This window comes from Gigantopelta aegis, chromosome 10, assembly GCF_016097555.1.
Source record: "Gigantopelta aegis isolate Gae_Host chromosome 10, Gae_host_genome, whole genome shotgun sequence".
NCBI lineage: Eukaryota > Metazoa > Mollusca > Gastropoda > Neomphalida > Peltospiridae > Gigantopelta > Gigantopelta aegis.
Window position 1 is genome coordinate 52,512,672 of NC_054708.1, and position 17,216 is coordinate 52,529,887.

Sequence of the window (17,216 nt, forward strand, 5' to 3'; positions counted from 1 at the left end):
ACATCGGTATCTTTTGAACTTTCAAAGAAATATATGTTTAAGACGTTGATTAGAATTGCATGTGTTCCTCACATTTCTTTCTAGTTTACAATCAGCCAAGTAGCCATATATTAATGCTACATCTACTTTTCTATCCATCCATAAATTTAAAATTAGATTAATCTATCCTTTTTTTCATTCACAAATTTATTAATTTTTAGTTATAAAAGATCGCTGTAGATAAACTTCTACATCTATTAAAGTATGAAAATATTTGTAAATCCCAATTCATATGAATATAATATATATGTGAGTTTTTATTTGAACCTATGTTTATATTTAGCAACAATAACTATATAATACACATAAATTAGTAATTAGTTTTGGGTTTTTTTTACATTGTTGACTTTTTATTTAATATCAGCTTCGTAATAATATTTCAGGACAAAAACTGGAGTTTTTATTTCAACCTATTTTTATATTTAGCAGCAATATAACTATGTAATACAAATAAATTAGTAATTAATTTTTTTTTAATTTGCTATTGTTTACTTATTGACATGTATTTAATATCAGCTTCATAATAATGTTTCAGAATAAAAAATTGGACTTTTTATTTGAACTTATGTTTATATTTAGCGATAATATAACTATGTACAGGGCTTACACTGGAATGGATTTTGGTTTAGTCAATTTTCTTCACAAAATATGGTCAATTTAGGGGATATTTTATTAGCTTATTAGCCAAAGACCAAATGTTATAGCCACTTTATATAAAAATTAGCAGTTGGCTAATTTGGCAATACATGGGGTGAACCCTGCTATGTAATACAAATAAATTAGTAATTAATTATTTATTTAATTTGAGATCGTTTACTTGTTGACATGCATTTAATATCAGCTTCGTAATAATGTTTCAGGACAAAAACTGGAGTTTTTATTTGAACCAATGTTTATATTTAGCTACAATATAACTATGTAATACAAATAAATTAGTAATTAATTATTTATTTAATTTGAGATCGTTTACTTGTTGACATGCATTTAATATCAGCTTCGTAATAATGTTTCAGGACCAAAACTGGAGTTTTTATTTGAACCTATGTTTATATTTAGCTACAATATAACTATGTAATACAAATAAATTAGGATTTCTTTTGTTTGTTTGATTTGAGATTGTTTACTTTTTGAAATGTATTTAATATCAGCTTCATAATAATGTTTCAGGACGAAAACTGGAGTTAAATGTGGTGACCTCACGATGACCTTCATGTCAATTTATCAAGATGTCTTGGGGGTAACTCAGTACGTTCACGCTAAAGAAGTAAGAATCTGTTGGCTTCAGTTCTGTATTTTATTTCACTGTCTTATTGTTTTAATAGATAAAAAGACTGATAATACTTGCCACAAATATATTATTAATGTAAGGCCATTATAAATTAAAATGCTAGATTTTCGTCCAAATGTGCAGCAGGTCAAGGACCGATCCTTGTCGGTTAACTATCCCATTGGGCTGCTTCTCAATCCAGCAGGTGCTCCAGTTATCAAGTCTGTGGGATGGTACGTATAAAAGATCCCATGTCAATGTGGGTGACACTCTCTCCCATCCACCCAAAACCTTTTCCTGTCCTGGACGGAGGAGGAGCCGGCAAATGTCGATACCTGGGCCCATGACAGACGTGTGCTACAACAGCTTGTTCGGAATGTGCATATTAAAACATATGACCTGACCTGACCTATAATCAAAAAGAGTAGCCCATGGCATTGTAGCAGCAGGTTTTCTCTCTAATTATCTGTGTGGTCCTAAACAATATGCCCGACACCATATAACTGTAATTAAAATGAATGTGTTGTTCAATAAACCTTTCTTCCAAATATTTTTTTAAATGGTAGCAGGGTGTGTGAAATTTTATTTTTTTATTTTATATTTTCAGAACACTTGAAATACCACACCTCAATAAAAAAACATAAAAAATAATAATAAATAAACATTTTGGCCAATAAAACCCCCCAAAGAAAGCGAGTTAGCCTTTATCCTTATAGTGGGCAGGGTGAAAAGCAAGGTTTTATTTTATAATGACCTAGTGAACATCTTTTTTATTTACGCATGGCCAGTATATAAAATTATTTTCTATACATTTTAGATGTGAACTAGATGTATCTCATTGTTGAAGTGGATGTGGGACAAAATTTCAAAGGTCAAAATGCCAATGGTTTAAATGTCTGGTCAAAATGCCAATGGTTTAAATGTCAAAGGTCAAAATGCCAATGGTTTAAATGTCTGGTCAAAATGTCAACTATTAAAGTGGTACCCAGGTAAAAATGTCAACTTTCAGATCATACATTTGTAAAAAAAACCCACCCCCAAAACACCCACAATTTTATGGTATAACCTTTCATTTGACCAATCAAAACACTGCTTGCATACATTTGACAGCACTAAATGTGTATAAGAGTTTCTCAATAAGGGTGATGGATATTGTTTTTAAATGTGAGTAAGTTAACGAGGCATACAACCAACAATGGAGGATCCTTTAGTTATTAAATCTTTTTAATGAGCAAGGAACTTTATTTTCCTAAACCCAAACTTTCTTACCCTCTCTTCTCTCTCTCTCTCTCTCTCTCCTCTCTGTCTGTCTGTCTGTCTGTCTGTCTGTCTGTCTGTCTGTCTGTCTGTCTGTCTGTCTGTCTGTCTCTCTCTCTCTCTCTCTCTCTCTCTCTCTCTCTCTCTCTCTCTCTCTCTCCTCAAAAACACTATACACACACACACACAATACACACACTCACACTCACTCACTCACACACACACTCACTCTCTCACTCACACACATTCACACACAGAGCACACACACACACACACACACACACACACAGACAGCACAGAGCTCACACACAGCACACACACACAGCACACAGCACACACACACACACACACACACAGCACACAGTACACAACACACCACACACACACACACACACACACACATGTTGACATTTTGACCCAGACACCATATTACTGGTAGACATTTTGTCCACTGACATACTGACCAGTAATATTTTGTCCACTGACATTTTGACTGCTGACATTTTGTGTGTTGACATTCTAATTGCACATTATTGAGTGTAGAACATTAGTACATGTATTGATCACACTTGTATTCATTCAGTTGGTTTCCATACCAACCATTCGTCTAGCACTGATATACCAAAGGCTGTGGTGTTGGCAGGTTGTTTCTCTTAGCATTTTTGACACTTAATGCTGTGACAAAGTGCTACTAATCCAATGTTTCTTGTCTGTTTTATATGACAGCTAATTATTACAGACATAAAAAGATTTACAATCAATGTTTCTTGTCTGTTTTATATGACAGCTAATTATTACAGACATAAAAAGATTTACAATCAAATGTTTCTTGTCTGTTTTATATGACAGCTAATTATTACAGACATAAAAAGATTTACAATCAATGTTTCTAATACTCTGATATTAATTGTCTCGATCTACAAATCTATAATAGGGGGTGGGATGTAGCCCAGTGGTAAAGCACTCGCTTTATGCACGGTTGATCTTGGATCAATCCCCGTCTGTAGGCCCATTGGGCTATTTCTCGCTCCATCCAGTGCACCACTACTGGTATATCAAAGGCTGTGATATGTGCTATCCTGTCTATGGGATGGTGCATATAAAAGATCCCTTGCTACTCATGGAAAATGGTAGTGGGTTTCCTTTCTAAGACTGTACATGTATGTCGAAATTACCAAATGTTTGACATCCAATAGCCGATGATTAACAAATCAATGTGCTCTAGTGGTGTCGTTAAACAAAAACAAACTATCTATATGTAATATTCTTGAACAAACATGCATGTACATGTACTTGAAATGCACTAATGGAAGGGAAACAACTCATTTTATGGAAGTGTTAAAAAAATGCAGTGGATGAATCGATGGTTGTTTCCCCTTTTTATTATAATTTTATTTTATTTTCTTTATATAAAGATTGTCTGTTATTTCTTTTACATTTATCGGTTTTGAAAAAAAAATCATCTACAAACTGTGTGAATCAGTGAATCCATTTTCACATAAGTTTGCGGATGATTTTATTTTTTTTCCTACCAAGACGAACGTAAAAGAAATAACAGAGAACTTTTGTAATTAAACTTGAAACTTACTTACTAATAATAACACTAAAAGCAGGGCTTGTGCTGTCAATAGCCAAATTAGCTATTGGCAATGGTTTAAATGGTTAATAAAATTGGCAAGTGGCTAAATTTTTTGCTAATCCATTTTCTGTCGTCTGATACGTGTGAACAAATGCTTACATAATATATCCAACACCTGAAATAATAATACCACCAAATATTCAATTAGTGTAATAGCGATCTTGCGACCGATAACAAGAAATGGTGTTATCCACAATGCAACATAATAATGTTTGCTTATTTTAATAATCTCGGTTATAAATTATTTTAACGGCATGTATTCAGCATGTATGAAAGCAAAGTCTGAAAGATCTGTATCTTGTTATTTTAACTTTGTAAAGTCTTTGAACCAAAGTAATAGAAATGGACCGACAATGCGTGTCAGTTTCAGTACACATGCTAGTTCAGGGACGAAAGACAAGTAGGCTATCCTTGGCAGAGTTCAGCAAGACCGAGCAAAAAAAGAAATGTCCGCTAGACTGGTTTATGCACTTCACGTTAAACTCAAATGTCCACGTCGGAAACCAATCAGATAGTTCACGAACATTAGGAAAACATTCATTGGCTGAACTTAGGGCTGCTCTCATTGTGCATATACATGTAAGTCACGTTTGACAGTCAGCCGAGACTGCAGGTGTCAAGAGGCATCATTGCGGACATAAAACAATACGATTACACACAAGTAAATCTTGATGTAAATTTTTGAAAAAAATCAATAGTTGTTTGCATCAATGAATAGTTATTTGCTGTTTCGTTTGTTTATTTCCTTTGCCTTTGTTAATATCACACTCGCGAAATGAATGTGCATGATACAGTATTTATACAAATTGCATTTAAACTTACACTGAATAAAATTAGTTTGCAATAATCATGACATTTGTTAGATAACATACATGTATTATATAAATGTGTAGACTGTGAGGTGACATCTCAAAAGTTAGCTGCATTTAAAAGACCATAAATTTCAATTCCTTATCTTTTTAATCAAAAACAATGACGTAAATGGAATAGTTATAATAACGTGAATTCAGCATCCTTAGGCTAGGTAGAATGTATTTTACAAGCTGAAATCAACAACAAGCATTTAACACAATGCTGAAATCAACAACAGTAGGTGCAAATTACAAAATTGTTGGGGTGGGGAATTGATGGGTTTTACAACAACAAAAAAAGCAGTTCAAACCAACATAAAGATTGCTATTTTAAAAAAAATCAAGAACTCTTTTTTTTTTTTATTTAAAGTATTGGCTCTCCAATTTTTGTTTGGAAAAAAAAAAAAAAAAAAAAAAACAACAACAACACCCTCCATAAACATCCACTCACCCCCATATTTCTCAGTGTTTGTTGATTTAATGTCATAGGCCTTAGATGTGGGGGTGGGTAGTTACAGGGGGCACTGGCTTCCAACTCAGAAGTGGTGCATATCTCTCTCTCTCTCTCTCTCTCTCTCTCTCTCTCTCTTCCCCCCCCCCCCCCACTGAAAAATCAAAGTAATATATTAATAGCCCCTACCCCTATTGCTGTCTGATTTTGATCATGGAATACAGTTTTGTGATTCAGATTTATTCCAGTTTGTACATAATTAGTTGAAAAAGATTCATTTTCATATTCATATATAAATAATCTATACAGTAGTGCGTAAAACAATTTTGGCTAAAACATTTTCATTATGGCTAATGAAAATCCCATTTGGCTACTGGTATTGTTGATCCAGGGTGATCCCTGAAAAGTTTGTATTTTATTTTGAACTATTTTTGTTTGTTCTTAAATAATAACACTCAATAAGAGAAAATACCAATACAAAATGACGTCATCAGATATGAAACATCTTATCTGATGACGTAATTTTATGTATATCAAGAAATGAACAAACTCCCGTTGCTACAGCTGGACCAATGGGATGATGTTATATTGTAATGAATGTACTGGAAAGTTAATTATTTTTGTTATTTGTTTTGTTTCAGGGACCATTAAAGTTGGAGACGGTGAACAATGTTGAGAAATACGTACTAAAAGATGACAGACTGCCCATTATTCTCGATAGGTATTGAATCACGATTGGTATTGTACTCTGTCTTTAATGTAATATTAGTTGATCATTAACTCCAGTCCTTAACAACCCAGAGGGGTGGCATGTAGCCCAGTGATAAAGCACTTGCTTGATACGCATTCAATCTAGGATCAATCCCTGTCGTTGAGCCCATTGGGCTATTTCGCATTCCAGCCAGTGCACCACCACTGGTATATCAAAGGCTGTGGTATGTACTTTCCTGTCTATGGGATGGTGCATATAAAAGATTCCTTGCTACTAATGGATAAATGTAGCAGGTTTCCTCTCTAAGACTCTGTGTCAGAATTACCTAACGTTTGACATCCAATAGCCAATGATTAAAACATCAATGTGCTCTAATGGTGTCATTAAACAAAACATTGTTTTTTAACAACCCAGATAGCCGAGGTGTGTGTTCAGGACAGTGTGACTGAACCTTAATTTGTTTAAAATTGTAAAAAAAATAAAAAAAAATTAGAAGTTAATAATGTTTTACTTAACTCACATGGGGCGGGATGTAGTTCAGTGGTACAGCGCTCGCTTGATGCGCAGTCAGTCTGGGATTGATCCCCATCGGTGGGCCCATTAGGCTATTTCTCATTCCAGCCAGTGCACCATGACTGGTATATCAAAGGCCGTGGTCTGTGTTATCCTGTCTGTGGGATGGTGCACATAAAAGATCCCTTGCTGCTAATCGAAAAGAGTAGTCCATGAAGTGGCAACAGCAGATTTCCTCTCTCAATATCTGTGTGGTCCTTAACCATATGTCTGATGCCATATAACCGTAAGTAAAATGTGTTGAGTGCGTCGTTAAATAAAACATATCCTTTTTACTTAACTCAGTTCCATGCATCCATATAGAGACACATATTTTTAGTTTTGTGTTTGTACACCTTAACATATTGTGCCGAATTTACAACACCTGCTTATGTCTTACACATGTGTAACTATATAACATTTACAAATGCTTTGAGAAAAAACAGGCTCATACATTTGGCCCATTTATAAAATTACATATATGTACCACTGAAGCCAAATTAATTTTTGCAGTTCTTTTAGAGAGTTGTGCAATTCCTTTTGGGGTCCCTTCAGTTGGATGCGGTAGAATTTTACCTAGCTCCATGTGTAATGAACACTACCAGTAACCCCAGTCAGACTTTGGAAGCTCAGAAAAAGTATTCATACAGGTAGCTCAGTTGGTAAAAACTTCGTCTGAAGTGCTTGCATCATAAGATTGAACCACCTCAGGGGATCCATTCTCTGATTGGGGGTTTTTCCTATCCCAACCAGGTTTTTCCCTATCCCAACTAATGCACCACCCTCTCTCTCTCTCTCTCTCTCTCTCTCTCTCGCTCTCTCTCGCTCTCTCGCTCTTGCTCTCTCTCGCTCTCTCTATCTCTCTCTCTCTCTCTCTCAGAAAATAGTATTCATACAGGTAGCTCAGGAAGATCAAACCACCTCGGTGGACCCATGCTCTGATTGGGCTTTTTCCCTGTCCCAACCAATGCACCACATCTGGTATATCAAAGGCTGTAGCATGTGCTGTCCTGTCTATAAAAAAGTGCATATACATGTACTGTAATAGATCCCTTGCTGCTAATGTAAAAATGTAGCGGGTTTCCTCTCTAAGACTATATGTTAAAAATGACCAAATGTTTGACATCCAATAGCCAATGATTAATAAGTCAATGTTCTCTAGTGGTTTTGTCAAACAAAACAAGCTTCAACTTCAGTGTACATCTATATTTGTTAATTTCATGAAAGCAGTAGTTATATACATGTATTTTTCATTGGTTGTTCATTTCATGAAAGCAGTAGTTATATACATGTATTTTTCATTGGTTGTTCATTTCATGAAAGCAGTAGTTATATACATGTATTTTTCATTGGTTGTTCATTTCATGAAAGCAGTAGTTATATACATGTATTTTTCATTGGTTGTTAATTTCATGAAAGCAGTAGTTATATACATGTATTTTTCATTGGTTGTTAATGTTTTCCTGAAGGTTGCGAAATCGTGGTGCCAAAGTGTTCCTTGCCACAAACAGTGACTACATGTTCACAAATGTAAGTACAACCTCCTTCCCAACTTATGATGGTACATCAAAATCTGTCTGGAGGTTTTCTCGATTAAATGTATTTTGTCGGGATGGGGGATGGGGGTCGGTTGGCCCATTGGCCTATTTCTGGTTCCAGCCAGTGCACCATGACTGGCATATCAAAGGCTGTGGTATGTGTTATCCTGTCTGTGGGATGGTGCATATAAAAGATCCCTTGTTACTACTGGAAAAATGTAGCCGGTTTCCTATCTAAGACTATAGGTTGAAATTACCAAACGTTTGCCATCCAGTACCCGATGACTAATAAACCAATGTGCTCTAGTGGTGTGTTTAAACAAAAACAAACTGACTTTACAGTGATACTTCACAATCCATATTTTTCAATTAAAGCTATTTTTTCTGTTTTGGTTTTGTGTGTTTGTTCAGTGTGACAATTGATCAGTGTTGTTTCTTTCTACAAGATAATATTTGCAACATGGTTTTTTCATGAATATATTTGCGATTTATATATTTTGAAAATGACCAACATCACCATTAGATCATTATATATAACCTGGAAAATAATGTGTGCATATAACTGTCATGATATGTGGTTTGGCACAAACAACATGAAATATATATGCATGTATTTTCCTCCCAGTTTACAGTATATTGAAATAACAACATGAAATATGTATGCATGTGTTTCTTTCCCCAGTTCACAATATATTGTGTGTTTTAATAACTCATATTTTCATGTTTTTTCTCATAAATGTCTTTTAAAACACCCTGAAAGATAAAGGTAATGGTGCTGCTTTTTCACTTTCATGTGTATCATAAACAAAATATTCAGTGAATGTTATATTTTTTAATGAAATGTTCAATAATTGAATGTTGTTGGAGTTTTATCTTCTGAAATGTATTTTGGACAACTCTTTTTCAGAAAATTATGACCTTCCTGTTGGATTATCCACCTGACAAGGTATGTCATATATTATATATTTACATATTTTTGATTTGAAGAATGAATCAGATGAAATAAGATTTACGGACAGTTTCAATAGTATAATTTAAAGTAGCAAATACAGTTTCAACAGAGGACAACTTTAGAATATTATTATCAGTCTCAGTGGTGTCGTGGTTAAGCCATCGAACATAAGGCTGGTAGGTATAGGGTTCGCAATCCGCTACCGGCTCCCACCCACAGCGAGTTTTAACGACTCAGTGTGTAGGTGTAAGACCACTACACCCTCTTCTCTCTCATTAACCATTAAAAAACCCAACCCCTAATTCACTGTCCTTGGCAGACAGCCCAGGTAGCTGAGGTGTGTGCCCAGGACTGTGTGCTTGAACCTTAATTGGATATAAGCACGAAAATAAGTTGAAAGGAAAGAATATTATTTGTTATATGAGTGTATATTACTTTAAAATTCTATTTTATGAGGGCATTGTTTTAACAGTTTACTTGTTGTGAGTGTAGACTTTTAAAAACTTCACCTAACCCATTTTCATAAATCTTCAAAGTAAAACCAGTTTTACTGGTAGTGATAAATTAGTGGTGAATTAATTTTTTAAAATATAATTTCAGAAATACATGTAGATTTTAAAATATTCTCAAAAATTTAGAATTGCTATAATGTAAAAACAGTCATTAGATTCTGAATGTTGCAGCCTTCATCCAAGAAACGAGAATGGACGTCATACTTTGACTACATTGTCTGTGATGCCATGAAACCACTGTTCTTTCAACAAGGGACAGTACTCCGACAAGTGGACAGAGTGAGATTTTCTTTACTTTGTGTCATAGATTTTATTAGACTTTTATTTCTTTATAGAAAGTTCATTTGATGACCTTTAACAGTTGACAATTTTTTTTTTTAATATGTCATATATAAACAAATTTAGCTTTTTGGGTATAAATAATTAGTTTTTCTTATTCCAACCAATATTGAGTGATTAATATATGAAATTGTTTGCTTGTGTGTTTTTGTCTCTTGGAAAGTAGTGCATATAAAAGATGTGTGCTTCTATTATGGTAGTAATGGGTTTTCTTCTAATTTATTTCAAATTTTCTGTCTCAATTAATGCCATATGTTTGACAATTACATGTATACACTAAACTAGACTGCTGTTAAACATTTCTTTCTTTCTGTTTTATTATGAAGGCACATAATATGCTCTTCACTGAAACCAGTGTATGGAATTTTAATAACAATTCTAATTGCTGTTGTAATGTTTTAGAATATTAATCTTACTTCAGCTCTTGAAATAAGTTATAAATGATAGATCAGGTGTCATATCAGTTACATTTTGGTGTTTGACCATAACCGATACATGGTTCGCGATTAAGTTTTGACTTGTAATTAATGCATCTTTTCGTGATTTTCTCAGGTGACAAAACTTATATAATAAATAATACCCAAACGAAATAGCATGTTTCTAATTATGTTTATCTTATTTCTTATGGTGCTAAAAATTTTTACCAACACCATTTTGATTACATTAACATCTCCCAGGATTTCATCTCGTGTGAATTAAATGGGCCCTACTAAACATACAAATACATTGAAATTTACTGACTGAAAACTTTGATGTTAAGCATGATCTGGCATTTAGTATGATTCAATCTGGTTGACTATTTTGGCTTCTAGATAAAATTTTGAAACTAGAGTGGTAACAGAAGTGGTTACAACAGAAATACACTGTATAATAACATACTAATTGGTTACACTGACTACAGTTTATGTTGAGGGCTGTTAATTAGTCACAAAATATTACTAATTAAATTACATTGTAAATAAACATGCTTGCATATGTTTATGGCGTTATCGTTCAGTTTTAGAACAGTACAGGTATATTTGATACACTGGTCTATTTTATACAAAGTGACTTTTTTTTTAATTGCAGAAAACAGGATCGTTGAAAATTGGTACTCACACTGGACCTATCAAATCTGAACAGATTTACTCTGGAGGTACGAATTTATGTGGGGTTTGGAGAAGGTTTTTAACCTATTGTACCATGGCTATGTGCTTTTCTGTCTGTAGGAAAGTGCATATAAAAGATCCCTTGCTGCATTAAGAAAATGTAGCGGGTTTTCTTTGATGACTACGAGTCAAAATTACCAAATGTTTGACATCCAATAGCCGATGATTAATACATCAATGTGCTTTAGTGGTGTTGTTAAACAAAACAAGCATTCTTTAACCTACAGTCCTTCCCACCAGGGAATGTCATTGGTATTTACTACAAGTTATTTATTTTTCAGCTGAGTGCATTTTAAATTGCTCACAAAAATAGTGGGTTTGTTTTCGGGGGTTTTTCTGAAAACACTTTTATATTTCTTCTTGAGATAAATTAAACTGAAATTATTTACAAAAAACAATGTTCATGGAGGCTGGGAAGGACTATAGTTCATTAGTCTTCCATTTTTCTTTCTTTCTTTTCTTTTTTTCTTCTTCTTTTAAAAAAAAAAAGTCTTCTGGTTTCATAACATATTAAAGAAGAGAGACATTTTTCTGTTATTTTGTATATTGATTGTACATATATTTCAGTTTAAGGCTACTATAAATCTGTGGGGTGGGGCATAGCCCAATGTTAAATCTGATTACCTGATGCGTTGTTGGTCTAGGATCAATCCCCATTGGCGGGCTCATTGGGCTATCTCTCTTTCCAGCCATTAATTGCTCCACAACTAGGGCAACAAAGACTGTGACATGTACTATCCTTTCTTATCTCTGTAGTCCTTAACCCTATTCCTGACTCCTTGTACCAATAAATAAAAAAGTGTTGAGTGCCCTTGTCAAATAAAACATTTCTTTCTTTCTTTTACTAAATTTGTTTTTAAGAAGAGTTATTGCCCTTTCACTTTTTGCTTCCTTGGGTTATCAGCTCCTTGCATCAATTAGTCTTACACTGTTCATTGGATCAGTGTGATGTTTTAAAGTACAGGGCCCATATTTTTAAAGCTGTCTCAGCACTACGAAATCATAAAACTGTCATAAGCTATGACATCACTATAGCAAATGCCATATTGAAGTTATAGCTTACAATGCTTTTATGAATTCATAACGCTAAGATAGCTTCGAAAATATGGGCTCAGAATTATGTCCATTTTTATCAAGAGTTATGGCCCTTTGTGTCTTATATTTATATTAATTTCAGGATCAGTTGATGTGTTTTCGGACTTGATGGGATCGTATGGTAATGAAGTTCTGTATGTCGGTGACCACATATTTGGTGACATACTCAAGTTGAAGAAGGTCCGTGGTTGGCGGACGTTTCTGTGTGTGCCCGAGTTGTCTCAGGAACTCGGAGTCTGGACCACTAAAAGATCTCTCTACTCAAAACTGGAAGAGCTTGACTGTAAGATAGGAGACATTTACAAGTAAGTCATTCTGTTCAAAACTGGAAGAGCTTGACTGAAAGATAGGAAAAGTTTACAAGTAAGTCATTCAATTCAAAACTGGAAGAGCTTGACTGAAAGATAGGAAAAGTTTACAAGTAAGCAATTCTATTCAAAACTGGAAGAGCTTGACTGAAAGATAGGAAAAGTTTACAAGTAAGCAATTCTATTCAAAACTGGAAGAGCTTGATTGTAAAATAGAAGATATTTACAAATACTGGTAAGTCATTCTATTATGAACTGGAAGGGCTTGACTGTAATATAGGAGAAATGTACAAATAAATAATTCTGTTCAAAACTGGAAGAACTTGACTGTAAGATAGAGAAATGTACAAGTAATTGTGTTCAAACTGGAAGAGCTTGACTGAAAGATAGGAGAAATGTACAAGTAAGTCATGCTGTTCAAAACTGGAAGATAGATAGATAATTAGTTTAACATGTTCACATACCTCTAAGATCGGTGGCCTGACTCGGGATGGGGGGGAGGGGGAGGGTAGAGATGAAAATGGGCCGAATTTAGAAAATAGCAATTAGTAAAAAAGTTAATAGAATTTAAAAAAAATTAAATAAAAAGTTACAAGCCAAAAATAAAAAGAATTGACTGCTCGGCCAAATATTTATATAATTTGGAGCATTTTAGAAGGACAGTCCAAAAATAAATAAAAGAAAGAAGAGAGGATTGGACTATTTAATAATATTTTTTAAAAAGAAGTAATTTCGACATAAAATTTTGAACGCAGATCTAAAAGTTTAAAGTCCGATCGATATGTCCACGCAAGTGGCCTCGTTAAGGCTGTTTGGGTGCACAGCTTATAGAGACGAGATGGGTTGCATCCCATCAAGAAAACCCATAGATTGAGAGTCATTAGACATTGAAAGTATAGTGCTGTGCTGAAATACAGATCTTGAGAATCCGGATCCGTCTGAACGAGAGAGAGTATCAGACTAGGGTATAGTCCAGTCATCATGGGTTGGTATAGTGGTGCGGACGGGCCTGACTCCAGAGGATACGAGATGGTATCACTATAAAGTAAAGGAAAGTCTAGAAAAGAGTAGTAGGGGCCAATCCCGCTTCTTATTTCTTCTTAGAGTCAATCTTCCAGTGCTGTTAGGACAGGCTCGGACATGTAGAGACTAAAAGCGAATAACTCTGGCGTTCTGCAGAATGGCCGTCATACGAGTCACGAAAAAACAAGTCGGCATAGTTAGCCGGAGAAATGACGTGGAGGCAAGGAATCTCACTAAAAAAGAATCCAACCTAGTGATGCAGGCTGTCAAAACGAGAAGCGTTCCAGCATTCAATCAGTTCCAATGGCCACATACATCCCAGTAAAATACTTCATTTCGCTGACAAAAACAACGAAATGAAGGATTCCCAAGTCCAGTGCAGTGTGCACAAGCGAAACAAACACATCTTACAGCGTCGAGCTCCAGACTGGGAATGAACTGGAAGAGCTTAACTGTAAGACAGGAGAAATAATTGACAAGTAATTAGTCAGTCTGTTCAAAACTGGAAGAGCTTGAGGATCTAAATTTATAGACTTTGACAGGTCAGCCTTAGAAAAGCATTTTTTTTTTTTTTAAATTGCACTATATAAATGACAAATATTACTACTGTACTTTATTTCACTGTATTTTAAAAGCTAATCCAAGTTAATTTGTCATTTTATTTTTTAGGAATATGGACAGCAGTTGCAGTATGAGGCCTGATATTTCCAGCATCCAGTCTTCAATAAGGGTTAGTTTTGTGGAGGTGTTTTATTATATTTCAGGGAGGGGCTTAACTTAGTGGTAAAGCACTCGACTGATGTGCTGTCTGTCTAGGATCAATCCCTGTCGGTGGGCCAGTTGGAGTATTTCTTGTTCTAGCCAGTGCATCATGCACAACTGGTATATCAAAGGCCATGATATGTGCTGTCCTGTTTGTGGGATGGTGCATATAAAAGATCTGTTGTTACCAATGGAACATGTAGAGGGTTTCCTCTCTAAGACTATAAGTCAGAATTATCAAATGTTTGAAATCCAAAAGCTGATGATTAATAAATCAATGTGCTCTAGTGGTGTCATTAAACAAAACAACTTTTTAACATCCTTGCATTTTGTTTTTAATATTAATAATTTAAAGCTAATGGAAATATTAAAGAAAGAAAAATAAATTGAATTATTAATGGTAACTTATTTTTTTAAACAAAACTACATTGATTTAGATCACTTTTAATGGTTAGTGAACATTAACTGTTAATGATAATGGTAGTAATTAGAATAATGAAGTGCTTGTCCTAGTTTTCTTTTCTAGTTGGTATTATGTGAAACAGATGTCTACATGTAATTCAGATACAAATACCGGGAATATTTTTACATTTGCAGGAGATAACACATGAAATGGACATGTCATACGGTATTTTAGGAAGTTTATTTAGAAGCGGTTAGTATCTACTTATTTTGCAATATTTTTATTTTACTTTATTATTATTTTTTAAATTCTAATCCCACTGCCCCCTTTCCTTTTACTCCTTTGAATTCCATCTCATTTCTTCCCAATCTGGCAACTCCTCCTATCTTTCAACTTCTTTCTCTGTCCACCTCCACATCCCAGTCCTTGTCTTTTCAACCGCGACAGGTGCTTGTCTCTTGTGGCTATCCGTGACACACTCATGTCATTCCCCATCAGCTTTTAACTGTGGACTTAGTCTTACCACTTTGGAGAGTATTCAGTAGTTACTTTTGGCATTGTTAAGAGGCATTTGCAACTACCTACTATGCTCCCCATCTACCGGTGGTCGTTAGTTAGTGCCGTGGGTCAGACCAGCTTTATTAGCGGCAGAAGACGAGGAGGTCAGGTGGGTGCAGGGAAATACACAGAAATTTCACCCGTGGAGGAAGTTGAGACAGGTAGGCGATGGTTTGGACAGCTCAGAAGACAGTCGGAGGAAATTGACTGAAAGGGTCAAAACATTTTGAAATCGTGGGAGAAATTGTCCACTTCCACATCCCAATCCTGGTCTCTCCAACTATGACAGGTGCTTGTCTCTTGTGGCTATCCATGCTACTCATCTGTCATTCCCCATCAGCTTTTAACTGTGGGCTTAGTCTGACCATTTTGGAGAGTGTTCATTAGATACTTCTGGCATGGTTAATAGGCACTTCTAACCAACTACTATACTCCCGTACTACCAGCTGTCATTAATGCGATGGTTCAGACCAGATTTATTAGCGGCAGAGGATGAGGATGCCAGGTGGGTGCAGGGAAATACACAGAGACTGCACTCATGGAGATAGTTGAGACAGGTAGGTGATGATGTGGACAACTCAGAAGACAGAGTTGGAGGTAACTGACAGAAAGGGTCAAAACAGATTGAAATCGTGGGAGAAATTGGAACATTTTTTTATATTAAGATAATGAGAATGGTAAGTAGAGGGTGATAGATGAGAAAGATGAATGAATGTGTGATATTTTTATATATTAACATTTCTCATCTGTAAGCAGTTGTGAAAATATTCATTTCCATTATTATTGTTGTCTTGACAAAATCAAAGGCGAGATATAGGTTATATATATTGTACAATGTTCTTTAAAAGTTGCTCAAATGTTCTTCTTTCTTTAAAAAGAAACTGATCCAATAGCAGCACATTATTTTGTTTATAATAAATATTTCACATAGATTTTTGCTTTATGTTAATACAGTTGACTAACCAGCAAGGATTGAAACGTTTATTTTTAAAACTTTACATACTTATATTACATCACGCCGTTATATGAAGTTACTTATAACAATGCTATGTAGCACCACTAAACCCAGTACATTTAACTGTTACAATATACAACATCAATTACAATTAAAAGTATGGAATTTATAAAACATTATAACCTTGTTACTTTGATGACTTGATTTAATAGAAAAATTAAATCTTATTACATTCTTGGCATCGGCATCAGCTTTTGTATTTAGCTCACCATTAAGTTTTTAACGTTTATCTCCATTTGTCAGGCACTATAAAACAGATCAATGAAAACAGCCCCAAGTTCAGCCAGCAAACATTTCGCTAATGTTCGCAAACTATTTGTTTGGTTCCCGACGTGGCCATTTGGTTTACCGTGAAGTGCATAAATCAGTTTAGCGGATGCAGCCCTGGTTTATAGTTCATCTTAATGTATTTTAAATTTAAAATGTATTGAATTATTTCTTATTTATTCAGGTGACCATTTCGGCCCATGAGCCCCTTGTTAGATTTCTTATAACATTCTTGACCAAGTATTACCATACTGTTAAACATTTGTTTCCGTACTAAATCTGAGTAATTACTATTTCAGGGTCACGACAGACGTTCTTTGCGAGTCAGGTGATGAGATACGCTGACCTGTACGCGGCCTCGTTCATGAATATCATTCACTACCCATTGAGCTACATCTTCAGAGCTCCGGCCATGCTGGTAGGTCACTTTCAGCTCTCACACATTAATTATAATTAGATTAATATCATTCACTATCCACTGAGCTAAATCTTCAGAGCTCCGGCCATGCTGGTAGGTCACTTTCAGCT

The 17,216-nt window shown here is 34.9% G+C and overlaps 1 protein-coding gene across 1 annotated transcript in view; it reads left to right on the forward strand.

Annotated features, from left to right (window-relative positions):
- LOC121383188 (cytosolic purine 5'-nucleotidase-like) overlaps positions 1-17,216 on the forward strand; it is a 160,823-nt gene that overhangs the window by 138,175 nt on the left and 5,432 nt on the right. The window contains exons 8-17 of the mRNA XM_041513043.1: positions 1,207-1,303; positions 6,146-6,225; positions 8,238-8,298; positions 9,214-9,252; positions 9,942-10,049; positions 11,178-11,244; positions 12,435-12,657; positions 14,353-14,413; positions 15,043-15,100; positions 16,988-17,106. Of these exons, the coding sequence (XP_041368977.1) occupies positions 1,207-1,303; positions 6,146-6,225; positions 8,238-8,298; positions 9,214-9,252; positions 9,942-10,049; positions 11,178-11,244; positions 12,435-12,657; positions 14,353-14,413; positions 15,043-15,100; positions 16,988-17,106 (913 nt within the window). The remainder of the gene's footprint in view (positions 1-1,206; positions 1,304-6,145; positions 6,226-8,237; positions 8,299-9,213; positions 9,253-9,941; positions 10,050-11,177; positions 11,245-12,434; positions 12,658-14,352; positions 14,414-15,042; positions 15,101-16,987; positions 17,107-17,216) is intronic.